The 27,291-nt window shown below is 36.8% G+C and overlaps 1 protein-coding gene across 1 annotated transcript in view; it reads left to right on the forward strand.

Moving 5' to 3' along the window:
• The first annotated feature begins 6,182 nt into the window (after window positions 1-6,182).
• LOC128550063 (uncharacterized) overlaps window positions 6,183-27,291 on the forward strand; it is a 48,067-nt gene continuing 26,958 nt past the window's right edge. Inside the window, exons 1-9 of the mRNA XM_053528040.1 lie at window positions 6,183-6,306; window positions 7,401-7,519; window positions 8,507-8,586; window positions 14,421-14,502; window positions 15,613-15,828; window positions 17,513-17,592; window positions 18,953-19,010; window positions 25,436-25,465; window positions 26,562-26,641. Coding sequence (XP_053384015.1) covers window positions 7,438-7,519; window positions 8,507-8,586; window positions 14,421-14,502; window positions 15,613-15,828; window positions 17,513-17,592; window positions 18,953-19,010; window positions 25,436-25,465; window positions 26,562-26,641 — 708 coding nt within the window. The 5' untranslated portion in view covers window positions 6,183-6,306; window positions 7,401-7,437. The remainder of the gene's footprint in view (window positions 6,307-7,400; window positions 7,520-8,506; window positions 8,587-14,420; window positions 14,503-15,612; window positions 15,829-17,512; window positions 17,593-18,952; window positions 19,011-25,435; window positions 25,466-26,561; window positions 26,642-27,291) is intronic.

Here is a 27,291-nt window from a genome sequence, read left to right on the forward strand (position 1 = left end):
CCGAGAACAAGGCAAACAGTGAAAATTGCAGACTCGGTTTGATTGAGTCTGTTCATGAGCAGTAATGGAAAATGCAACACTGCCCACGTACCCTAGCACCGGTGTAATGAAGTATTTCGACCCCCTTAGAATAATGACCCCCCGGTCATTATTCTATAGAAAAAGTGACCCCCGGTCATAGTATTATGACCTTCAGATCATAGTACTATGACTCCCCCACGTGAAGTAAACTGAACCTCACGAAGAATATTGACTCCCATAAAAAAACGACCCCCGGTCATTTGGTCAAATTTAGTGATAACTCATGTATCTAAGGCCTAATTGCTGCATTTTATGCCTCCACTCGGGGGAGGGGGCATATAGATTTGCCCTTGTCTGTCCGTCCTTCCGTTTGACCATTAGCCCCAGATATAATCACTTGACACAGAAATCAGAGCATTCCGCAACGGGAAAAGGGATTCTTTTTCTAGACGCTGTATCTTGGTGTATACATTTTTTTCAGGAAAATAACAATTCACAATACGTTCACAAAACAAACCAGTGTCAATAATCCCTGCAAACTTCGGTATGAAGTAATTCTTCAGAAGAAAACTGCACAAGAAACTGCTAGCATAGAACTTAGTATTAATAGAAGTTGCAATACTTAGCAGTCGCAGTAAAGTACGGTAGCGGCAACAATAGAAAGTAGTAGTAGTAGTAGTAGTAGTAGTAGTGGCAGTGGTAGTGGCAGTTGCAGCAGCAGCAGCAGCAGCAGAGGAATAAGTGACAGCAACAACAGCAGCAGGAGAAGAAAAGGTAGATGTACAAGACGTATTAGTGGAAGCAGGTATAGTAGTATCAGTAGTAGCAGTTGTAGTAGTAGTAGTAGAAGTAGTAGTAGTAGTAGTAGTAGTAGAAGAAGAAGTACATGTAGTAATAGCAATAGAAGTAGCGGCACCAGTAGTAGTAGTACAATCAAAATGTTAACTATTGGCAATGGAGGGTATTAGAGTTGTAGATCTAGTAAAATTGTCCGTTAGGTTTGGTGGGGATCACTTTTTAATAGATATTATCGTCGAAAGTCTTTTTAGGGGCCGGTGTTTTACACGGAAAGAGTAACTTTTTTAAATAGAATAATGTCCGGGAATCGATATTGTATGAGAGTTCGAATGTAGTAATTTCGGCAGTGAGTATTTTACATGGAAGGAGTCACTTTTTCTATAGAATAATAACCGGGGTCGTTATTCTATGAGATTCGAAGGGAGTCATCTTTAGGGAGTCACGGTGAAGTTACTTGAAGGGGTCAGTTTTTCTATAGAATAATGACCGGGGGTCGTTATTCTATAGAGTTTTCAAAGGGAGTCAGTTTTTTATAATATCAAAAATATTTTACAGGAAAGGAGTCACATTTTCTATAGAATAATGACCGGGGGGGTCGTTATTCTATGGGGGTCGAAATACTTCATTACACCGGCTTAAGCAGTATTCAATCTTCAAATTTAAATGAGTTGAAATCAATGATCCCGAAGGACCAGAAAATATAATAGCACTGAGATAAAGTCGGGGCGACTTTTTACGGCCGCAACACAGCACTTAACACCCGCTGTTGTGAAGTACATGTAAATAAAATCTGAAAAGTAGATCCCTCGGAAGCACCGTGAACTAGGCAAACAGTGAAATTGCAGACTCGGTTTGACTGAGTCTGTTCATGAGCAGTAATGGAAAATGCAACACTGCCCACGCACCCTAGCACCAGCTTAAGCAGTATTCATTCTTCAAATCTACACGAGTTAAAATCAATGACCCCGAAGGACCAGAAATTATAACAAAATAAAGTCAATTTATGAGCCCCTACCTCTTCTACAAGGACTTCCAACTCCTCAAAGCCATAATTTGGGCGTCGTATTTTCTTATTTACCTCAGAGTAGTCTTGATGCATAAAGATCTACAATTGCATATACAATTACACACGTTCTTAGCGGGAAATTGACGTAATTACACAGTGTACGTGACAATATAAATTCCTTTAACATGACGTACAGTAGGCGGTGCCATATTCCATGTCATCGGATTTGTGTATTGTTTATCATGGTCGCTAACGGCATTTCTGCCTTGATACCATACTTACAGAATTATTTATCGTACCTTATCCATCCTAAAAATATTCACATGGAATCGCATACATTTAAAGACATCAAAATTATCTTTAAATCCATGTATAATAAGTCGTGCCACATTCCCTGACAGTTTGTCTATAAGCTGTTGAAAATACCCTAACGATGATTTTCATCGCATGCAAGATCGTATATTAGAAAATTCGTCGTTAAATACCTAATTTCTTTACCTAGAATCCTTACAGTGCGCTAGGGCAGCCATTTTGTTACTGTTGCCAGCTATGTATCTGTGCGCTCTACTGATTATCAGTGATGGAAGCAAAATATGCGCATGCGCAGTTTTGGTGTGCTGCCAACGTGATTATAGTATCTAAAATACTGTCGTTTTTCGTTGTTTACAAAAGTAAATCGTTGCAACGGTTTAAAAAAGTGCAGGAGAAAAACTGCGAAAACTTGAATGTTCTGGAAACTAGAAACTGATCAACCATTAATTTGTATGTAAATATATGAAATTGTAATGGCATTTTGCCTGTCGTTGATAAATTGTCTTAAAGAATCACAAATCACAATGCGAGAGTTAGTCGCTTTAAGATATTTACAAACTTGACAGGAAAAGATTAGTGTTGATATTTTACCTTCAAGTGTCTTGACCTTTGAGCTAAGTGTTTGCGGTACTCGTGAAAATATTGCATTTTATCTTGCCTCCTACAAGTTTCTTGCATTTCTATTGGTCAATAGACGTCACGTGGAGACAGGATATATTCCATATCCTGCTGGTACATTTCAGATATGAATTTTGATTTAAAAAAATGGCTGCCGCTTTGTTAATTTACAAAATATTAGATTATAGCATGTAAGTAAAGGATAGTCGGCAAGATAAAATCGTTACACAGCTTGTTGGTGACAGGATACGGGATATACGCTGTCTCGAAAATCCATATCAGGCGAGAGCGACAGCGTATATCCCGTATCCTGTCACCAACAAGCAGTGTAACTAATAATAGTGTTCACTTGGTAAAATATATTTCGATCTTACACTAAAACAAACAAATATTCTCTATTACTTAAATTGCTGTAATTTATTTAAATAGACAGTACTCCTTCATCCCCAGAAGTAATATTAATTTTAGACATATATTCAGAATAGTTCAACTCACTTATTTTAAAGAAGTTGAAAATATGAAAGGGAACTACACATTTCAAAATCAATAGTTTACGTTACTCCTTATCGGTTTTTGTTTTGCCTTGATAGTAGGGAATAGAAGCGACGAAAATCGGGATCGATGCCTCTACGGTAACATGCGATATACCGAATGAGATATATACTATCAAATTAAAAAAATGTGTCCTTCCGGAACGTGCACAGAGCGTCTGACTTCAGTTTGTTTGTTTTTTTGGAAGAATACGCTTTTCCTTGTGCCTAATAAGCGTCCACATAACTTGTCCGAACCGCAACGTCTTGCATATCAGTACAAAATATGGGCAGTGTTGTTTTTATTCCAAAATCTACCTTTAAAATGATACAAAATCAATCCCTCTACGATAACATGAGATATACCAAATGAGATATTTACTGTCGAATGAAAACTGGCAATGTGTCCTTCCGTGCTGACATTAGGCAGTTCTTTTCAAATCTTATGGGATGAGTTGAAGTCGGATCGATTCCCGATTGAGGCAGTGACTTCTTTCATATAAATTATATTAGATATTTTAGTAGCCGTCTTTCAATAATGCCGATGCATGTACATTGAACAGATAATATGAGCCGCGCCATGAGAAAACCAACATAGTGGGTATGCGACCAGCAAGGATCCAGACCAGCCTGCGCATCCGCGCAGTCTGGTCAGGATCCATGCTGTTCGCTTTTAAAGCCTATTGGAATTGAAGAAACTGTTAGCGAACAGCATGGATCCTGACCAGACTGCGCGGATGCGCAGGCTGGTCTGGATCCATGCTGGTCGCACACCCACTATGTTGGTTTTCTCATGGCACGGCACATAATATTTTCAAAATATTATCACTTAACCAAGGTAACGTAAATAACAACTGTATGTCCTCAGCATCTTAACTCTGAATGAAAGTATCTGGTATATAATGTTTATATCATTGTAATGTTTGTGAGGTGTTCCTAAGTATAATATAGTTTTATTCTGAAAAGATATTTCATTTTACTAACGCGAAGACAATACGTTATTCAAAGGCAATAAAACTACTTGTATGCATTTTTCTACAGTGGTGTGTGTTGACTTACAACTTTGATTTGCAAGCTAAATATCAATTATTTAAGCTTCATACACACAATTTAGATTTTCAGGAATAAGTATTATACACAACATTTTATTGACAATGCAACTATCATATATTGGCACATTGTAAAAAAAGAACAAAACTCTGATACCCCCCCCCCCCCCCCCCCCCCCCAATATTTTCTGAAAAATGCCCTTGCAGCTAACAACCTAACATGTTAAATATCAATTAATAGTTAACTATCATCATAATTAAGCATCCAAACCAAATGTACCGGGTATTTGTGGTACAAATTTGTTTTAGAGTACCTTCAGAATTTTGCCGCAGTCCTAACCGGAACTGTAGGAGAAATTGAGTTCCAAGCAATAGATGTAACTCACCATAAGTTGATGATGTATAGTAAGTTTCATTTGAATTGGATGGGAACTGTAGAAGGAGTAGAGTACACAAGAAAGTGAGACTGACAGAAAGACAGACGGACGAACAGTTCAAACACCGTATGTCTCCCAGTTCTTCGACACAAGGGGCATAGAAATAATCCATATAATATGCACATGTCCATTTCATGTTGATAATGTGTTCCAGTTTCATTTAGATTGGATAAAAACTGTAGGAGAAGCCGAGTACAAAGGAAAGTGTGTCAGACCGACTGACAGACATTTTAAACACTACAGTTAATACTTCCTGGGTGTACTGTTCCATGGGGAAGTTGTGAGGGCATAACAAGTTGCACTATTGGAGAGCTGACAGAATACAAGATTTGTGAAAATATTCTACAATGCTAATCATGTCTCTTTTCAGGGACTGTCGTACGGTATGGTATACATGATAGAAAAACTCATTAAATAAGATGTTTACTCTTCAAGGAGGAGTGGAAGATGCGGGTACCATGCTAATCTACCATGCTAGAGTAAGTGTATGTACAACTACAAAAACGTCCTTTTTACTTTACACATTCGGTTTTGTAATATTTTCAGCAATAACATGACACACAATGATATTGTAATTTCAAAATATCGCAAAAATATATAAAAAACAACAACTCATTTGGCATTATTAAATAAAATTCTACAGAATATCCGTTATGTGTTCTCAAAAACAAATATAAACAATCTTAACTAACCGCCCTTCATCTAATGTTGTTTTTCTTCTGTTTATCAGAATGTGCTGATATTTGTTTATGTTGTTTTTCTACAAAATTTAAATGGGCGTTTGTTAAGTTTTAACATATATATAACGTAAAGTTCCCATAAGGAGTGATACCCCTGAGAGATATGTTCACGAGTGGAGCAGACCGAGTAAAAATGTAAGACTAGTTGTCATGAATGAACGGTATTTCGTTCTAAAATATAAAACACGTTATTGCATGGTGTTTGCCAATTACTCGCTCAGTGTCAAGTACCAGGCACGACGTCGAACATTATTCGTAGAAATTCCATAGTTTATCGGCAAGCTGCACTAGGGCGAAACAACAACATTTGTAAATGTCATTTTGTCTGGGATAAATTTAACAAAATGACATAATGAGAATAACAGTAAGCTGTCAAACTGGGAGTTATAAGCCGCCATAAATTGAAATATTTACAATCTGCGTATTATTTTCCATTGATAGCACGATTCATGGATTTGCCGGTCCTGTTCTGTGGTTCATTTCGCATGAATACCGAAAAAAAAAATATTTCATTTCTTAAATTATTTCCATGTCTCTATGTTTTACCACAACAGTTGTGATTTTCTTAGATACTTTATTCAGCGGAAAAGTTTCATCAACAGTTGGTGAAAGCATTTTCAATGTAAAATGATTAGAACAGAAACAGTAGTGGCCTGACAAGCCCCTGTGGTATAATGCGTATTCGACACGAAAATAAACACTTCCACGTGGAAGTCATGCGCCATGTAACTTCAAAACCAACTTATGAATCCGTTTTGTTTTCCGAAAAGCGTATCGCAGGCAACACAGACAGGGGTAAGTTAGTTTTTTCGAATAGAGACTTTCTTTTCAGCCATAATTTGTATTTTATTTGAAGTAATGGTCATTACGTTTTGCGTTGGTGTTCATAATGTGTAAAGTTTTGAAATTTCGAGGGGAATATCAATTTATCATTTGATTTGTTTGTACAAAATGGCAAGTCAGAATCCTTCAACAGGCTGGTAACATTGCCCGATCGGGCTTACGACATAAAAAGTAATATTTCTTGAAAATTAATGAAGTTATTTCTTTCAAACTTGGTCCATTTATTAAGCATAACAACTGATACAAATCAGAATAAAAATAACTTGGTTGCCTTCAGCTTTGGTAGAATTATTTCCCCTTTTCAGATTTTTATGACGCATAATCTTTGAAGTCCAAAAAAATATGTTCTAATGGCTTTCTAATGCTCCAAATTATTGCGCTAGTACATGAATGTATACATTTTACTCTGCTTTCATTACAACATTATAGAAAATTGTTAGTTCTAAAAGAAATTGCTCATACATCTGCACTAGAAACGAAGTATTAACCCTAAATGTATAGAACAAAGGTATTGGCGCACATGTTTGGAGCAACAGAAAGCCACTGAATCTTTTCTGTTTTAAACATTGCATTAAAACATAACTTTTTTGGACTTCAAAAATTATGCATCATAAAAATCTGAAAAAGGGAAGTAATTCTAACAAAACTGAAGGCAACAAAGTTGCTTCTATCTTGATAAGCATCATATGTTATGCTTAATAAATAGACCAAGTTTGAAAGAAATATCTTCATTATTTTTCAAGAAATATCACTTTTTATATCCTAAGCCCGATCGAGCAATGTTACCAGTCTGTTCAATAAATAAATAGTTTCTGATAAGCAAAGAAGGATGTAGTTTCGTCCGTCCGTCCGTCCGTCCGTCCACAGCTGTTCCGTCCGGTTTCACCAGTACTACTCTGGTTTACTGAATCTAGTTTTTGTCGTCGGTATACATGTACTACAGGTGTATGACCGGCGGTACATAATTGCAAAATGCTGAAATATGTAGAAATGAATACGAACATTTCTAAATAAAAACGTTTTTAGATACTTTACATTATTTTCAGCTTGTGCAAGACGTTTCTTTTTCTAAGACCACAAAATATGGCACATCACTTCAACATCAATATGTACGAAGTTCTTTTACTGATGATATTGTTCTGGATTGGAAATAAAACCGTTGAAGGTAAACGTTTTTCATCAGTTGTCTACCAGTTTCAATAGTATTAAAATCACACATTAGATAAAAATAAATAATGCGACTGTAATGAAATGATTGTTTTAATAATGATTTCATGTTTTTTCAACACTTAAGCTAAATACAGTCTTTCGATTGAAAGACATTTTGTCTTTCAAACGAGAGACAGTGTTTAGATCTAGAGACCGTCTCTCAATCCAGGGGAAGTCTCCGACCTGATGACTGGTGTGAAATTATGTAATGAATTTATTCTTCTGCCAGTACAATTTGTATACATTTATGTCAAGGACATTAAAATTGACACTCTTTCAGACAAATGCTTTGATAAGATCATGTATATAATTCTGCTTAAAAGTAATCACAAAATATACTTTAAAATACATTTTGAACACTTTAAATTTTACGATAATCTATACATTACTGAAATTGAGACTTTCAAATTAAAGTGAAGCGATTCATTGTTTAAACTGACATCTTTTGGACCTGTCTGATATTTCTTAAAGAAAAAAATATTTCTAAAACAAAGAAATATTGCTTATGTCTTTTGGAGAGTGAGTACACACAGATCCATTACTTTGAATTGTTCATTTTCAGAGACTCCTGGTCATTTTTAATCGGATATATATGTAATTTTGGTTAACGTTTGTGTTTAGCCTCCACTTTTCTTGAACAATCAGAACTGTACTTAAGTACTTGGGATACAAATTGAGTTCATAGGCCATTAACACTTCTTTCTTAAAATTAGTATCAAAATTATTCATTTATTCCTGGTTACACATAAACCTCTATGGTAACAGCCTTTGAGAAGGTCAGGCAGACAGGTGTTCCAATCAAAACAACTCATGATGCTTTTCTCACAGATAAGCTTAGATAAAAAGATATTTTTAGATTTTGTCTGAATAATTAAATGTCTTCATTTTCTTTATGAAAACTGTGAAGTAGAATCAGCGGGCTTTAATTTCTTACTGTTTTTAGGTTGCGTAGAAGGCTGGGAATTGAACAATGGAAAATGTTATCTATTCTCAATGAAATATTATGGATGGGAGGATGCTAAGGTAAGTAAAGGTTACTTGATACTAATTTATTTCCTTCTTTGTTTCATATATACAGATTAAATTACTGAACCCTGGTAGGGCTAACGTATCGCATGTCATACCGTCGAATATTTTACCGTCGCTTAAAAATCGTATCTTTCGCGCGTCGCGGACTAAGATCTCGTGCGTCGTACTATAGAAACGAGCGTGACGTTTGTATCATTTTGACTGACTCCTTTTTGCCCTACCGTTACGGAATCGGAAAACAATAAACGATAAAGGCTGATACAAGACTTTAAATTAAGTTTTTGAAATAACATGAGCCGCGCCATGACAAAACCAACATAGTGGCTTTGCGACCAGCATGGATCCAGACCAGCCTGCGCATCCGCGCAGTCTGGTCAGGGTCCATGCTGTTCGCTTTCAAAGCCTATTGCAATTAGAGAAACCGTTAGCGAACAGCATGGATCCTGACCAGACTGCGCGGATGCGCAGGCTGGTCTGGATCCATGCTGGTCGCAAACCCACTATGTTGGTTTTCCCATGGCACGGCTCACATTATTTAAAACGGAAAACGTATAGGTAGGTAATAAATACATTACAACGTCGAACGATGAGGTACGTTCTCAACAATGACGAATTAAAAATGTTGACAGTAATATACTTACGTGATTTAGTTATCGTGTTCGATTTCGTTTAAGTGTATTACGCGTCAACGTTTAGTAGGGGCCAAAATCAAAAATACACAAATAGACAAGAGAACGTTTTCTTGTGTTCATTTACTGTAGTTCGATCAAAAGTGATGAAAATTTTGCATTAATATCGTGTGTGCCCGCCATTCTGTTTAACAACTTGCACAACACGCCGTCTCATGGAATCAACGTGACGCTGTATTACGTTTGCTGGAAGACGGTTCCATTCCAACTGCAAGGCGTTTTGAAGGTCGTGCAAATTGTTCATGCCATGCATTGACCTCACCCTACGACCAAGAGCATCCCAAATATATCACTCAACAGTATTATTGTGTTTCTATGGCAATTAATTGCCCTTGAAACTGCTATGACGGAATCACCTGTACCCAGCATCATCAAGGCGCCAATACGCTGACATTCCGAAAGTCGTGGCATATTTGCTGCTTGAATATTTCGAAACCTAAAGTGATATTATCGCATTTGTACATGTGCAGATGAATGTAAAGAAAACAAGTTTTACCACCTGTGCCTATGTATACATGTTGCACGTGGAACTCGTGCGAAATTGTATTCGACCTAGCCATAGTTTGACTGATATATTGTTGTGTGACTGAGATTCTTACGTGCCAAATTTAACAACTGTACACTTTGTAGAATAAAAGTTATCAAAACAAAAAAGATGCGTTTAAGTACTACTCCCGCACGATAATTTAGACGATTGCATGTTTATATTATCGTTTCATTGTTATGGTTTGCATGCATCGCTGAACTCAAAAGGTTGTCAATGATAGAAGCTAAATGCATACTGTAATGTAATACAAAAATATTTTCTATATTGAAACGTTTTAAGGTACTTCCGCCATCTTGAATTTAGGGTGACCTTCATTTGAGGTGTGAAAATATAGTGAACAAAAGCTTTCAAATGCAGCTGTTCCAGAGTACAAAAACAGCTCAGTTTGCAAGACCTGAACTAAAAGTAGCTGTATGAAAAGTAAAACTAAAATTTGGAAATAAACAAAGAAGAATTTTACCTGTATTTTTCCAAATTTTCGGTTAGATTTATAAATCCTTTCAAAATATTTTGTTAAAAATTCATGAATGGCAAAAGTTAGTTCAAAGTTTCAATTAGTGCATAGGAGAATTGTCTTACTGAATAGAACTTAACTTTAAGTTAAAACTTAGTACAAAATCTGTTTTCAAATCTGACCACCTCATGTATTAAAACGAAAAAAATCTGTACATATTGCTATTTTCAGCATACATAAAAGTAGTGCAATGTGCGGACAATAATTTTTCTACGTATGGTGTACCAAACTGCCAAAAATTGTAAGAGAAATCTCAGACTTAATGTGAACAAGATTTGGCAACGATCCAAAATTCTTTTCAAGGATTGTGCAAGTATAAGAAAGGTTAAATTTATTATAGCGGAATTTATGTACTTACGCGCTGCTTATCTCACGGAAAATTTGGTGGAAATGGAATTTTCGACACTTCCTGCGGTAACTATCGAAATAACTTAACGTAACTTTCTCACACATACGTGATTGTATATTTATAAATTATAAAAACAATCGAAATATTTGCTTTATCACGATATATGCAAATATTTTTAGACAATCTTGAAACATTTGGCCACAGTATTTCCGCATACTGGTCCGGGACAAGTTCGATGTGTATAGTGATTCCTTATTAGATGTTTCATGCGTCGTAAACTAACCAATTTTGATCTATCGACTTTTTATACAATATGAGAAATTTATGCAGCATGTTTTTAAAAACACAGTGAGAATAAATCGCATAAAAATTGTACAGTCAAATATGTTAGGAGGTAATACAATGTGTATACAATTGTAGATAACTACGAAACATTTTACAAAATGCAATCAGTTGAACTTCTCACGCGAAAACCTGATAATTAAAATCAGCAATATCTCAAAAGTAACTTTTCTGTATCTTGGTTCTTCGTTAAACAATGATATTTTTTCACACTTTCATAGATTTAAACTGATAATAAATGTGTATTGAAATTCCGGCATAGAAATGGACACTGACTTTACATTAGTGATTACTGCGGTGTTGACAGCGGAAGCAGCGGTCCAGTACTAAGACTGTCGACGAAACCAAGGATAACGAGTTCTTTATCTGAAAATTACGAACATTGGGATCAGTGTTCAGTATACACCTGAAAATAATAGACTTGCTATTTGCCGAGTGCACACTTGTTTTCTATAGTCGTTAATATAAAGTAGACTAGTAAATATTCGTACATATGCATAAACTCATAAACACTTCTTTAATGTATGTTCTCTGAAATTAACAAATAACTGGCTCATCTGAGACACCATACTTTAAAATAAATTCAGTTTATTCACCACGAGGTTCAAAATGCACGGGAGTCTCGTGATAGTACATGCCTTTAATTTCACATGTTTGAAATGTAAACAAATAGTTAAATTTGCTTCGTTTTATTTCTCAAGGAAAAGATCGGACGGTTTTTTATATTGGATTAATTATAGAACATATATACATTTAAACTTGAAAGTTGATTGTTTTCTACTGGACGTAAAACTGAAACAAGTAAGCACTTTTACTTTTTCAGCAATGTTCCTCAGATGAACTTTGACATTGTTTACGAAGAGAAATCAGTTTTGTGTCATCTTGAAATGCGTTGTTCGGCTGAAACTTATAGTTCCCGGAAAAGTTGTAAAATGGTTTATTTGGGGGAGTTTTGTTTTATTTATAAATTCAACACAATGCGCAATATTTCCAGTTTTTGAAAATGATTGAAATTCAACTTTATTTTAGAAAAAGTTCCTATCTTTCATTAATATTTTGCAAGCGGATGCATACAAATTTTAAGTGAAATGGCTTTCTTGTCCAAGAGAGGTGTGTAAAGCGAAAAACTATCATTACACATTGCGTTTATTCTTTAAATGTGAAGGATCGGTAACAGATTAAGGAGATCGGACAGTGAAAAACTATACTAAATGGATATCTCTAACCATGAATAAGGAGACATACATATTTCAGTAAGGAAATCTGAGGTAAAAGAACAATCATATATTATATTCCTTGAAATAAACATGGCGGCGAAATATTATAGAAAAACTGTGCACGTGTTTGTGCATTAGAATGTTTAACGACATTTTCTTGAAAAAGTAACGCTCGTGTGCACTATTTTGGCATTTCTTTGATTTGAAAATAAATATTTTATAGCAATTTAGGTTGCATACGATACCAAAATTTTGCACCAAAAATGTTCACTCATTTTCTTCCAAAGCACTGTGGAGATAGGGTTCAGCGTAGCTTTCATGCTCGCAAGTTTACCTACAGATATATCTTTTCAACTTTTGTCATATATATTTTATGCCTTTGCATTTCAAAAGCTGTTTCGAGGATTCTGATTTTTCACATAAATTTCTAATTTCAATTTGCGGAAGTACCTTAATGAAGAAAAATCATAATTATCAAACATGTTATCGTATGTGTTATCGTGCGGGATTTATATACTGTAATATGTCGGTATTTTCTTTTTCTGCGTATGTGATATTAAAACAGAAAATATCTCAACAGCGCTATTTTGGTTTTCTGCGCATGTGATATTATTTTTCATGTCTCCCGTTGGGTGATACGATACTTTTTGCATGATTAAAAGACTGCAACGCTCAATTTCGACAAGACGATTATATATTTTAGGATTTAATTATATTTTTATAATGTTCATGCATGTATGTGAACCCTGTCGATATTTCCTTTTTAATAATTTGCTCTCTGGGCCAAAAATGTTGAAAACAACTTTTTATCAAATTTTGAATCATAACTATAATAGTCGGATAGGAAAGGATCTAAATAAGAAAATGAGTGTTTACAATTATGTTTCGTCTACTGCTGTCGTTTTCGGCATTTGGCGCAACACATGAAGGCGCGTATCGATATTTGAACGTTTCGGCTAAACCAATCATATTGCTTGAAAAAAGGTCGACACACAATATCGGAGTGCTCTCTAGTAAAGACTTCTACTATCTTTATTTTAATAATTATATATTCAATAAATCATTTAATTCATTATGTTGATTTTCCAGTTAATGTTTTGACCTTTTTTGTGTTTTCGGCATAATAAAATAAATATTTCATTTCGAGAGGGTGATATGAAAAATGTTCAACCTTCGAGATATATGATTATTATACCTGTCATAAATGTCCAATGTAAATTTCCCATTGGTTTAACTTGAACAATATATCATATTCTCCAGTGATTTTATATCTCATGCGCAAAATCGTTATTTTCAATTTCTGCGCATGTGATATCCATAATTTCATATCACATGCGCAACAGCGCTATTTCGTTTTTCTGCGCATGTATTTTTTCATATCTCCCGTTGAGAGATTGATACTTTTTCATTGATTAAAAGACTGAGACGATAAATTTTCAGACGAGGCGCTTATATATACTTTAGGATTAAATTACCTTTTCATGCATGAGTGAACCCGTTCGAATTTTCTTTTTTTTAAATGATTTGTTCTACGTGCCAAACATTTCGAAAACAACTTTTTATCAAACATTGAATCGAAACTATCACCATCAGATTGGAAATGATCAAACTCAGAATATGAGTGCTCACACTTACATATTTCGTTTAGATATAAGAAAGTTATCGCCATTTTTCGAATGTTGAAATATGCGCATAAATATAGAGGTCAGCGATATGTAAATCTATCAAAAAAGTTTTAATACACAGCAAGGTCGCCACAATTTCCGAGTGCTAACAAGTAAACACTCCTTAATTCTGTCTTCATTATTGGGTTAGTAACTGGTGTTTAATAAATCATTATGTTGAGTTTCCAGTAAATGGTTTGACCTTCAAGTATGTATTTTCGGTATAATAAAATAAATATTGCATTCCTGAGAGGGTAACATGAAAAAATGTTCACCCCTCGAAATACGAATATAGACCTCGGCTGTCGATATTCATATATCTCGCGGTGAACATTTTTCATATCACCCTCTCAGGAATGCAATATTTATATAATATCGACCGAGGCGTCACTTATAGTCAAAAGTATACGTTCTGCATAATCTTCACGTGGAATAACTGTTTAACAAGCCCGATCTTCTCTAATATAGAACTATATTAACGTGTATATTTCGAACTTCACACACAGAAATATTGCGAATATCTTGGAGCAAATTTGGTGAAGATTGACGACGATGAAGAGCACAAGTACATAAAAAGCAGGGTTTCAGGTAATAGAAAAATACTGGAGTTTCAGGTAATAGAAAAATACTGGATATTTAATATATCTGCTTTGGTGTATGAAAAATCCGTTAGGGCTGTCGCTGTTTCGTCCCTTCACCCTGTAAATTGTTAAGGGCGGCAGTGCGATAATACAAGGATGTGAAGATGCGATGCGATCAATGCGAAAACTCACAAGCACGATGCGAAGATCCGTTTTTGCATTGTGATTCCGCGTAATATCGCAATATCGCCACCTCGACATAAGGGCAAAATTAAAATGTGAGATGATATCGCGTCTTTTCATCTTGTTCAGCATCATATTACAGCGCCACTGCCCTTGCAGATATCTACACGGCGAAGGTGCGAAGCAACAATAGTCCTTACGGAACACTGTATGAAACTGATTTGATGTTTCTCGAGGAAAAACAAGGGTTAGGCCTACTTGTAATGCTCTTTTCTGTCAATCCTTTCATGGATAAAACCTCCAAATTCTTAATACCTTTAAAAATTGAAAGTGATGCGATAGTTTAAGAGTTAGGTCCATGTTTCGGAGAAAAAAGTTCGAACATCGCCAAATCATAGAAAGAAAGCATTGTTTTACATGAAAATTAAACAGCATATAAAACATTTATATTATTCTACAAAACCATTATCAATTTACTCATATATTATTGAATTCTGGAAAGGGACTGCATGGAGGGACCACATTTCTTGACAGTTCAGCGCCTTTAAAAACTCACCATTTTTAAAAAGCTGTTACATGTCTTCGTTTTGATGCATTTGCAACAAGGTACCAGTGTTTAAACGTAACATAACTAGTAGGTAAAACATCGTTTATGACAATTGTTTACATTTATTTCTTTACAAATGGCATACTTTTTTAAAGGGGCACAACTCCTTTAGAATATTTTAAGTATCCAATTCTGTGGGACAGAGCAGTAAAACATGTATTGGACAGATAAGTTGTTTGTCAACATGCTGTTTGTTTACTAAAAATTTCTGTTGTTTTGTGATATACCGCTAAACCTTAACGACAATTTTAAAGGATCGACCTTTTACAAACGATAATGATATATAAACAATATTGTTACTCATATTTTCCGTTTCTGCATTTTCAGCGATGGAATTACATTACGCGTGGATTGGTGCCAAGTACAGCCGTGTTCGTCGTAAACACCTCTGGACTGATGGATCCGAAATAACGTTCAATGGCTGGGCGCCTGGAGAGCCTGGTGACAGGAAAGGCTGCGTAGACTACCTACATAAATACGACTATTTATGGAATTCACATTGTGATTGCAAGTATACACGCGGACCTTTTATATGTGAAAAAGGTAAAACACATTACTTCTAAACAGAAATGTTTGAAAAATATATCTAAAATTGCACGGCTTTGGTGGTGCCATGTGGCGTAGCTTGGTGATAAAATGCGGGTGACTTTGAACCTCTGCCTCTCGTCGCTGTTGAGTCGAACCTTCCCCTTTTAAAAAAAAATATTCATTACCGAATACAAATCCGTCCCGCCAATTTCTCATTTTCTGATCTTTCTGCTTGGAACAATTACGTTATATTGTTATTTTCAGATTTTTGTAAAATGTTTGGTAAATTATGGTTATATATTACATGACTTCAAATGAAAATTCGAGGCCTCCGTGGCCGGGTGGTTATAATATCTGACTTCTAATGACCTGCCTCAGCCGCTGTGTCTTCGAAACTTTTCTTGGGTTATAGACTTCTTTCATGATAGGAAGCCATGAAGCTGGCTTCCTAAAGGTCGGTGATTCTACCCAGGTACCTGGCTAGAGAGGCACCAGGGGTCTACCTCCACCATCAAACCGGCAAAGTCGTCATATTACCTATGACTGTGTCTGTTTGACGATAAACCAACAAAACATTAAATGATATTTCATATAAGGAGAGGTTCCTAGACACATGAGTGACTCAACACTAGTCAGTAGCAGAACATTTTAGTGTGTGCTACGTACAAATACATGTATAATCATATGTATTGATGTAAAGTTATTTACGAAGTGTCGTGGCTTTGACTTTGGTGGATGTGAGATTATCCTCCAGCACGTTTACATATAAACTATTCACTGATGACTTATTCCAAAAGGGAATTTGTAGTTTGACACGAATTATCGCCCCTTTTTATAATCACTTCGTTACGAACAACAAAAACAAAAAAAATATGTTAGGGAATCGGACGTTCCTTTGATGCGTGTGTTTATTGGCAGGGACATTGTGTTTTCTTTCCAAGTCTCTTCCTGGGTGGTGACTAATGAAAAATTTAATGTTTAGTTTGTAGAACTCGAGTGATCATTAGTGTTCATTGAACGGTGCTCTGTCTGTAAAGTTCACTGTACTGTTCGCTACATTGTGAGTTGATCTACTACTATTGCATAAAGTGTAGCGTTCGTTGAAATTGCCCATAGAATAGAATTCATTGAACAGTGTTCACAAAGTAGTGTTCAGTGTGCATTGCTCAAATAGTAGTATTGATTGAATTTTGCTCAAAGAGTAGTGTTCAATGGTAACTGCTCACAGAGTAGTATAAATTGAACAGTGTTCAAAGATTAGTGTTAATTGAATATTGTTCACAGAGGGGCGTTTATTGAACTTTGCTTACTTAGGAGAGTTTATTTAAATAAAGGGCAAAAAATGAAGATTACTTCACGAGGTTATAAAATTTTGTTAAATAACGATAAAATACGTTTTTAATGTTTGAAATACATCTTCCTATACAAATCTATAGTAAAACTGTTTATCGATAAACGTTATCGGGTTCGCGATTCGTGTATATTCACGGGAGACTACTTTTGCCGAAACTACTGGTCAATGTATTGGAATGTTGGCCATGTATGAATATGCAACCTGTAGCCACAGGTAACTCGGCATAATTTCATGTTTATTTTTGCATTATCGCTCTTGCCAATCTACAGGGCAAAGCGGGGGAAAAAAACAATAATGTCCCTAATGGAACACCGTAGACAAAAAAAATCTATATCTTTTTTTCAGACTGTGGTGGAGGTTGGCAAATGAAGGATAATAAGTGTATTATTCTACCGGCAACGAGCTGCAGCTTGACAGAAGCAAAGGTTTGCAAAATCACATCTTATTTATATTAAATTCGCAGTGCATTCTCGTTTCATATAATCAAAAATATGAGCAAATTTCAGGCAATTGTATAAGATTTATTTCAGTTTAATGAAACATAACAGTTGCAATGAGTAAATTCAAACTCTCACAATCTGTACAAGAAGACTTATAATCGGAAAATTAAATGTAAATTCATATTATTACACGCTAGTTTTTCATCTATGGTGACGTCACTAACGACCTCATGTTAACTGATGTCGTGGCGTTAAAAAGTACAATAATGTTGAGTTTTTTTGTGATTTTTCTCAGCCTTATTGTACTATTTAAATGACCTGTCAAAACATGTTCCCGGCTTTCATGTTAATCCTATATAGGCTCGAACAGAATATATTGAAAGCCGGGTCCATTTTTTGACAGGTCAAATAAATTGGACAATACGAGCAAATTGTTTACCATTTAAATTTCTAGTAATTTAAACTGAGTACAACAAACAGATTAGCTTTCCATCGAGAAATATGTACTTCAGTTCCGCGGATTAATATTGCCCTAATTAAGTCCCGCAATGTCTCCCTGAATAACTCTTACAGATTTCTGGACCGAAAATTACACTTGCAGAATAAAATCCATGGTTTGTATCTTCCAGCTCTTGACGAGAGTAATTTTAAACGGGTCGCAAAATTGTTTAATTCTGCAGACGGCACTTCTTGATACATAGCTGCTGAAAATTTTGCGACGTTACCTTATTGTAACTGTCACTGCCCTTTGTACTTCCGTCCGTTTTTATTGTTGTTGTGCATTTTATACGCCCATTTGAAAAATATGCATCTCAATAAAATCTAGGCCAGCTTCGATAACCAGCCAGTTCGGACCAGAATCTCCAGAGTTATTGCCCTTGAATTGGTCAGAACTGCCAAAATTGATAGTGTCCGCTCAAAAACTAGAGCATTTTGCATCAGAACTAAACAAAACTTATACAAGTGTGTATCTCTTTAAAATCTAGATTAGGTTCGATAACCAGCCAGTTCGGACCAGTGTCTCTAGAGTTATGGCCCTTGAATTGGTCCAAATTGTCCAGATTGACAGTGTCCGCTCAATAACACACTTCTGTATAATATTTCTGGTAATTTGTTAGGATATCTTGGAAAACTCATACATCAATAAGTTTGTACAACTGGTTACTTTCACTGCACCGGCGTTTTATCACTTTTTTAGAAAGACAAATCACCTGTAGAGGTGTGAACTAGACACTGTAAAACATATATGTCATATAAAATAGATAGCCAAATATACAACATACTACCTTTAACCTGACTAAAGATTAATATGTTTGTTCGTGTTTTTTTTTCACACGAAATATAGACATTCTGTGAAGACCATGGGGCAGTTTTAACCACTGTGGACAAACAAGAAACAGAAGGTATTATTTTCACATAATTTATGTATATCATTATGCCTTCGAAGAAGATAGGTTTCTTGTTTTTGCCGGTCGGTCGTCCTTCTGAGCACCATATGGTTTCCAGTCGATAATCATAATCTATAGTTGTCAAACTTCATGGTTGTCTGTGGTTAGTACATGAACCATATTGTTTTGAGGGCAAGTAGGTCAAATTTAATGTTAGCGTGAATTTAGACTGAAAGCAATTTCCGATAAATAACTGGAGAACCCTTGGATTTATAACAGCCACACGTAATATGATGATTGCCTACTTCTGTGGGGAGTGGGGATGGGGGACGGGGTGGTGATAGGGGTTCAGTAAGTCACAGTCACTGTAGTTAAACTTCAAACGATAATTACCAGTGATCACTAAATGGCACATATTGTCTTCAGGATCTGTGTATCAAGATCATGGTAGTCACGAAATTGAAAACGGTCTTAAATGGTGATTGTTTGAAGCCACTTGATGATCTCTATTCTTAACTCACCTGTCACGTAGTAACGAATCGCCCTTCGTCCTTCGTCCGTCCGTCGTCCGTCCACAATTTCTTGTGAACACGATAGAGACTCCATTTTTTGCAATCAATTTTGATCAAACTTGCACACAACTTGTATTGGCATAATATCTCGGTTCCTTTCGAAAACTGGTCAGATCCCATTATGGGTTCCAGAGTTATGGCCCCTTAAAGGGCCAAAACTTGCTACTTTTGGCTATTTTCGGCTATTTTTGGCTTGTGAACACGATAGAGACCACGTTTTGCAATCAACTTTATTCAAACTTGCACAAAACTTGTATTGGTATAATATCTCGGTTTCATTTGGAAACTGGCCAGATCCCGTCATGGGTTTTAGAGTTATGTCCCCTTAAAGGGCCAGAATTTACTATTTTGGCTTTTGCAGCCATATGGAGATTTCATCTATGGTTTGATTTGATACAAACTTGCAAAATATCTCCAACAACAATAAATCTTGGACCCCATGATGAATCTGTCAGATCCAATCATAGGTACCGGAGTTACGGCCCCTGATTGACCCCTGAAAGAGCCAAAATTTGTTAATTTTTACCTTGTGAACATGATAGAAGTAACATTTTACATTTGATTTTAACCACACTTACATACAACTTAAGTCACAATAAGATCTTAGTTCCTTTCGAAAACCGGCTAGATTCCATCATAGATTCTAGAGTTACTGCCCCTTTCCAAATTTTTCTATTTTGGCCCTTTCAGCCATATAGAGGTTTCATTTATGCTTTGATTTGATACAAACTTGCACAGAATGATTATCTTGATGATCTCTAGGCTTGGATCGAAAATGGGCCATGTCGGATCAATAACGAGGTCATCAGGTCAAATCAAAGGAAAAGCTTGTTAACAACCTAGAGGCCACATTTATGACCCTATATTCATGAAACTTGGTCAGAATGTTTGTCTTGATGATTTCTAGGCCAAGTTTAAAACTGGGTCATATGGGGTCAAAAACTAGGTCACCCGGTCAAATCAAAGAAAAGCTTGTTAACACTTGTTCATTTGATGTGCATAAAACTTGGTCAGAACATTTGTCGCATGAAATATCAGATGAATTTTTATCTGGGTCATGCGGGTTCAAAAAACTAGGTAACAAGGTCAAATCAAAGAATAAGCTTGTTTACACCCTAGGGGCACATTTTTTATTCTATCTTCATAACATTTGGTCTGTTATCATGACGTCTTGGGTGATTTAAAATCTGGGTAACGTGGGGTCAAAAACTAGGTCACTAGGTCAAATCAAAGGAAAAGATTGTATACACTCTAGAGGCATCTTTTTTGCTCCAATCTGCCCGAAACTTTGTCAGAATGTTTTCATGAAACATTGGATAAGTTCGAATCTGGGTCATGTAGGGTAAAAAACTAGGTCAGTAGGTCAGATCAAAGAAAATGCTTGTTTACACTCAAGAGGACACGTTTGTTGGTCTAATCTTAATGAAAATTGTTCAGAATATTTGTCTCCATGAAATCACTAGGTAAAACATGTTTACACTGTTATGGTATGTTACTCAGGTGAGCGGCCTAGGGCCATCTTGGCTCTCTTGTTTTAAAGTCAATAGGTCAATAGTCAAGACCACATTGACTGTGTGGCTGAAAATGGTCTCTGTTCAATAACAGGTCGTACATAAAAGGTCAGTGTCATCTTTAATTTGAAATTGAAAGCATTTGTGATCAATAATTTAGAACGCTTGAGCCTACGGTCACCATTTTTCATTGTTTATTGTTTTAAACGATTAACTATCCCAATCGTGTTGGGAGTCATGACCTGCCATGGAGCAGAGGTGGGGCAGAGCCCCTCCCCCCACGCACCCGCCCCCAATAACCGTACCATTACCAATTATTGACATTTGGATTCTTGTGGATTTTTTATATTGTGGCTCAGTTTCCTTTCATCCGACCACCCACATTACTCCCACTACCCCAACTACCTCCACATAACCATCCCCACACGAAATAAAATACTATTAGTTTCTTATGTTCTTGATATTGCCTCTTAGAATCCCGTCTCCTACCGTCATAATACCTACACTCGGCACGTCATAGATATATTTATGTCTCCCCCAGGAGACATATTGTTTTTGCCCTGTCCGTCCGTCCGTCCGTCCGTCCGTACGTCACACTTCATTTCCGAGCAATAACTGGAGAACCATTTGACCTAGAACCTTCAAACTTTATAGGGTTGTAGGGCTGCTGGAGTAGACGACCCCTAATGTTTTTGGGGTCACTCTGTCAAAGGTCAAGGTCACAGGGGCCTGAACATTGAAAACCATTTCCGATCAATAACTAGAGAACCACTTGACCCAGAATGTTCAAACTTCATAGGATGATTGGACATGAAGAGTAGATGACCCCTATTGATTTTGGGGTCACTCCGTCAAAGGTCAAGGTCACAGGGGCCTGAACATTGAAAACCATTTCCGATCAATAACTAGAGAACCACTTGACCCAGAATGTTGAAACTTCATAGGATGATTGATTATGAAGAGTAGATGACCCCTATTGATCTTGGGGTCACTCCATCAAAGGTCAAGGTCACAGGGGCCTGAACATTGAAAACCATTTCCGATCAATAACTGGAGAACCACTTGACCCAGAATGCTGAAACTTCATAGGATGATTGGTCATGCAGAGTAGATGACCCCTAACTATTTTGGGGTCACTCCGTCAAAGGTCAAGGTCACAGGGGCCTGAACATGGAAAACCATTTCCGATCAATAACTGGAGAACCACTTGACCCAGAATGTTGAAACTTCATAGGATGATTGTACATGCAAAGTAGATGACCCCTATCGATTTTGGGGTCACTCCATAAAAGGTCAAGGTCACAGGGGCCTGAACATTGAAAACCATTTCCAGTCAGTAACTTGAGAACCACTTGACCCAGAATGTTGAAACTTAATAGGATGATTGGTCATGCAGAGTAGATGACCCCTAACGATTTTGGGGTCACTGTGAAAGGTCAAGGCCACAGGGGCCTGAACATTGAAAACCATTTCCGGTCAGTAACTTGAGAACCACTTGACCCAGAATGATGAAACTTCATAGGATGATTGGTCATGCAAAGTAGATGACCCCTAATGATTTTGGGGTCACTTTGTTAAAGGTCAAGGCCACAGGGGCCTGCACATGGAAAACCATTTCCAATCAATAACTTAAGAACCTCTTGACCCAGAGTGTTGAAACTTCATAGGATGATTGTTCATACAGAGTAAATGACCCCTATTGTTTTTGGGGTCACTCCTGTAAAGGTCAAGGTCACAGGGGCCTGAACATTGATAACCAGTTCCGATCAATAACTTGAGAACCACTTGACCCAGAATGTTGAAACTTCATAGGGTGATTGAACATGCAGAGTAGATGACCCCTATTGATTTTGGAGTCAGTCAATTAAAGGTCAAGGTCACAGTGGCCTGTTCATGTAAAATCATTTTTTGGAAATAACTTGAGAACCACTTGACCTACAATGTTGAAACTTAATAGGATGATAGGACATGCAGAGTAGATGACCCCTATTTATTTTGAGGTCACTTGATCAAAGGTCAAGGTCACAGGAGCCTGAACAGGGACTTGAGAACCACTAGGCCAAGAGTGTTGAAATTTAGCGGGATGACAGGACATGCCAAGTAGATGATCCCTATTGCAGCCAACCATCAGTGTCTCTTTGACTTTCGCTCCTGACCCCTATTGACTTCTTGCCTATAGGACTTTGCATTTGGGGAGACATGCGCTTTTTTACAAAAGCATTTTCTAGTTTCAATTTTAGATTCTTGTGTTCCTTGATATTGTCTGTTAGTATTCCGCCTCGCCTACATTACACCCCCTCCCCCCACCACACAAACACACACATACACATACACACACACACACACTCCCACTCCCACTCCCACTCCCACTCCCACTTCCGCATTACACCCCATCCCCAGTAAATATGTATCGTCTTGTTCTGCAGGTTACATTCAGTTTAAAGGAAACATTTTGGACATACGCATCCGGTGTTATGTCCCTTTTAAGATTTACTAATTGAAATGAAACTTAATATGCGTCAGCGACATGAAGAGAAAATAGTATATTTTGGAACTTTTATTATTATTCAACATTATCATGATTTTATTCTATCATGCATTTTCAGGGGCATGGTCTCCTTTACATTGTCATCTTTCCTGTTTTGTTTTGAAAGATGATTCCTGCGAAAAATCCTAGAAAAATCACACTCGTTTACCTGTGACAGGCCGGGCTAATAAGGGCATATGTGTTTTACAAACAGTACTGATTTTTGTGCCCCCACCCCCCCCCCCATGAGTGGTGGGGGCATATAGATTTGGTCTTGTCCGTGCGTCCGTCCGTCTGTCCGTGCGTCCGTCCGTCCATCCATCCGTCCGTCCGTCCGAAGTTCGTGACGCGCCTAGCTCGAAAAGTATTTGATATAAATTGATGAAACCTTGCATGAGTCTTTATCATGATATGAACTTGCGCACCTTCTATTTTTCGTCTGGCTCCATCCCCTATTTTCAGAGTTATGGCCCCTGAAATAGTCAAAAATGCACATTTTGACCTTGTGACACGCCTAGCTCAAAAAGTATTTGATATAGATTCATGAAATCTTGTATGAGTCTTAATCATGATATGAACTTGCGCACCTTCTATTTTTCATCTTGCTCCACCCCCAATTTTTAGAGTTATAGCCCCTGAAATGGTCAAAAATACACATTTTCACCTTGTGACACGCCTAGCTCAAAAAGTATTTGATATAGATTCATGAAACCTTGCGTGAGTCTTAATCATGCTATGAACTTGCGCACCTCGTATTTTTCATTTGGGTCTGCCCCCAATTTTCAGAGTTATGGCCCCAGAAGTAGTCAAAAATGCACATTTTCACCTTCTGACATGCCTAGCTCAAAAAGTATTTGATATAGATTCATGAAACCTTGCATGAGTCTTAATCATGATATGAACTTGTGCACCTCCTACTTTTCATTTGGGTCCGCCCCCTATTTTTAGAGTTATGGCCCCTGAAATAGTCAAAAATGTACATTTTCACCTTGTGACACACGTAGCTCAAAAAGTATTTAATATAAATGGTTGAAAACTCGCATAAGTCTTTATCATGATATAAACTTGCACACCTCTAATTTTTTGGCTGGCTCCACCCCTTATTTTTAAAGTTATGGCCCCTGAAATAGTAAAAAAATGCACTTTTTCACCTAATTATATACCTAGCTCAAAAAGTATTTGATGTAAATTCAGGAAACCTTGCTGGAGTCTTTATCGTGATGTGACCTTGCACACTTGGCATTCTTCTTGAGAATCTTAGCTCTTATTACAGAGTTATGGCCCTTGAAATAGCCAAAATAGTGGATTTTTTGTTTGTGATGCTCATAGCTCAAAAAGTATAGCGCCTAGAATAATGAATCCTTTTCATAAAATGTTTGTTGAGGATGATACCCCATTAAGACTGCAAACATTTGAATTATTGCCACTTAATTGTGACAAATGTACCAGTGGGGGGGCACACCCTGTGTCCTACAGACACATTCTAGTTAAAGTATAATCTAATTCAATTCTATACATGTATGAAACATAATACGACAATAAAAAGTAGTTTTATTGAAATTTCTGTGATATCTGTACATATTTCAGTAAGAGTCTTTTCTAACATGTTGTTCTGATTGCATTTATTGTTTTGACAAACATGACTGTCAAAAGAATGACACTTTACTGATGCGTTTTTGTTGGGTTGGTGGGCAAGACATCACCGGTATTTCCATGATATTTCGCTAGAATATTTTCAGCGTCATTAATTAGCGCATAAGTGGTCGATATCTTCGGGTTTATGATGTGATGCTTATTTTGTAAAATGTATTGGGGTTTTTTCTGTTGCAGGTAGCAATGTGGCGTTCGTCTGTGAGAAAGGTAACGTTTTGTTTGTTTACTAATAGCTGTTTTTTGCGTATGCAAAGATCGCCTCCAACGTTTGGTGCAAGCTTTGTTCTTTTTCTGGCGCTTTGTATATGCCCTTTTGAGAAAGGTCTGTGTGCTATGAAATGGTGATATCTGTTCGTCCGTCTATCCGTCCGTCAAAATGAAATTGAAGCTCATTTCATTATAAATGCAGATATTTAACTCATTTTGGTGAACAAATTTGTGAAATGAGGACCTACATATAGCTAGAGTTCTATCTTGGTTTTTTGTTTGGATACTTTTATCGGAGTTATGAGCTCCTGGGGCCTTTCTCTACCGTCAAAAGCTGGAATAATTGCCATATGACCTTAATTGTGTCGGTGTGACTCGACTCTTAACCCAACAAAACAAACAAAAACAAATTTAGCGGAGCTATGTCTCTTTCACTGAGTAATGTCGTCTTACCTAGTTATGTCACCGTGCATACAGAAAATGTCACTGTACAATGGCGATTTAATTTTAGGAATGTGGTTTCATACGATAATCATTATTTCGATGGGTAAGTATGTCAAGGGTCGTGGGGTCCTTTCAGACTCGAAACAGTTTCCACTTCCTATCACCTGTGGTCAGTAAATGATTTCCAAACTTTAAGGCATACTTGAATAGTACAAACCAAATGCGACACGCCATTATTTGTAATATTTTCAACAATCTATTGTTTATACATGACTTATTGGAGACAGAATGTAAAATAAATACATATATACTGCAGAAAACTTCCGTTATGTTGAGAAGTCAATCAGCAGGCTTGCGAACGATCGGCAGTTCTACTCGAGAGTCCTGGTGCGAATAATATAATGCACGTGCCGTCTTCATCTTTCATTTAATACTGAAATATGTCGGCATAAAAAATACTTAACGGTATCAGTGTCGCTAAAACAGCTATTAATCAAATAGACCTAAACCGAACTGAAACTTGTAAAAAGAACAATTTGCTTTTATCACCAGTTTTGAAAACTACAGAGCATTATAATCGTCATAGATTTTCGTCTTTGCAACAGTTGTTTCTCAGTTATATAAATACATATTTTCATCTTTTGGAATCAAGAGTGTGATATAGGCTGGGAGAAATTTGGTAACAAGTGCTACCTACACACGGACAAAGAGCGTAGCTGGGAAGACGCTAAGGTATGCTTTTGATATTTAAACACATTTTACCCTTCTTCTATTATAATCAAGGGGCCTCCATGGCGGAGTGGTTAAGGTCGCTGACTTCAGATCACTTGCCCCTCATCGATGTGGGTTCGAACCTCACTGGGGGCGTTGAATTCTTCATGCTAGGAAGCCATCCAGCTGGCTTGCGGAAGGTCGGTGGTTCTACCCAGGTGCCCGCTCGTGATGAAATAATGCACGGAGGGGCACCTGGGGTCTTCCTCTACCATCAAAGCTGGAGAGTCGCCATATGACTTATAATTGTGTCGGTGCGACGTTAAATCCAACAAAATAAAATGAATAAAATCTATTATAATCAATTTTTGGAGACATTTTTATCGTGTTAGACTAGATGGCTATGAAAGATCGGATAGTTATATTGCCAATTTCGCATCAAACTCGAGTGGCAAGTGAGGATGGGAATATCCGGCGCTAGGGTAACGTTAATGTTTAGCAGATGAAGTACTTTAGTCAGATTGGGTGTAGTCAGATCTAGTTATTTAACACTGTCTTACAGTAAGGCTTGTCTTGAGGAAAACATGGTCGCTGAAATTCTGACGTGGAAACCTGTTACATACCATCAACGAAGTTATCCCAGCGTTCGTGATCGTAGACCACTTTGTAGG

This window comes from Mercenaria mercenaria, chromosome 17, assembly GCF_021730395.1.
Source record: "Mercenaria mercenaria strain notata chromosome 17, MADL_Memer_1, whole genome shotgun sequence".
NCBI lineage: Eukaryota > Metazoa > Mollusca > Bivalvia > Venerida > Veneridae > Mercenaria > Mercenaria mercenaria.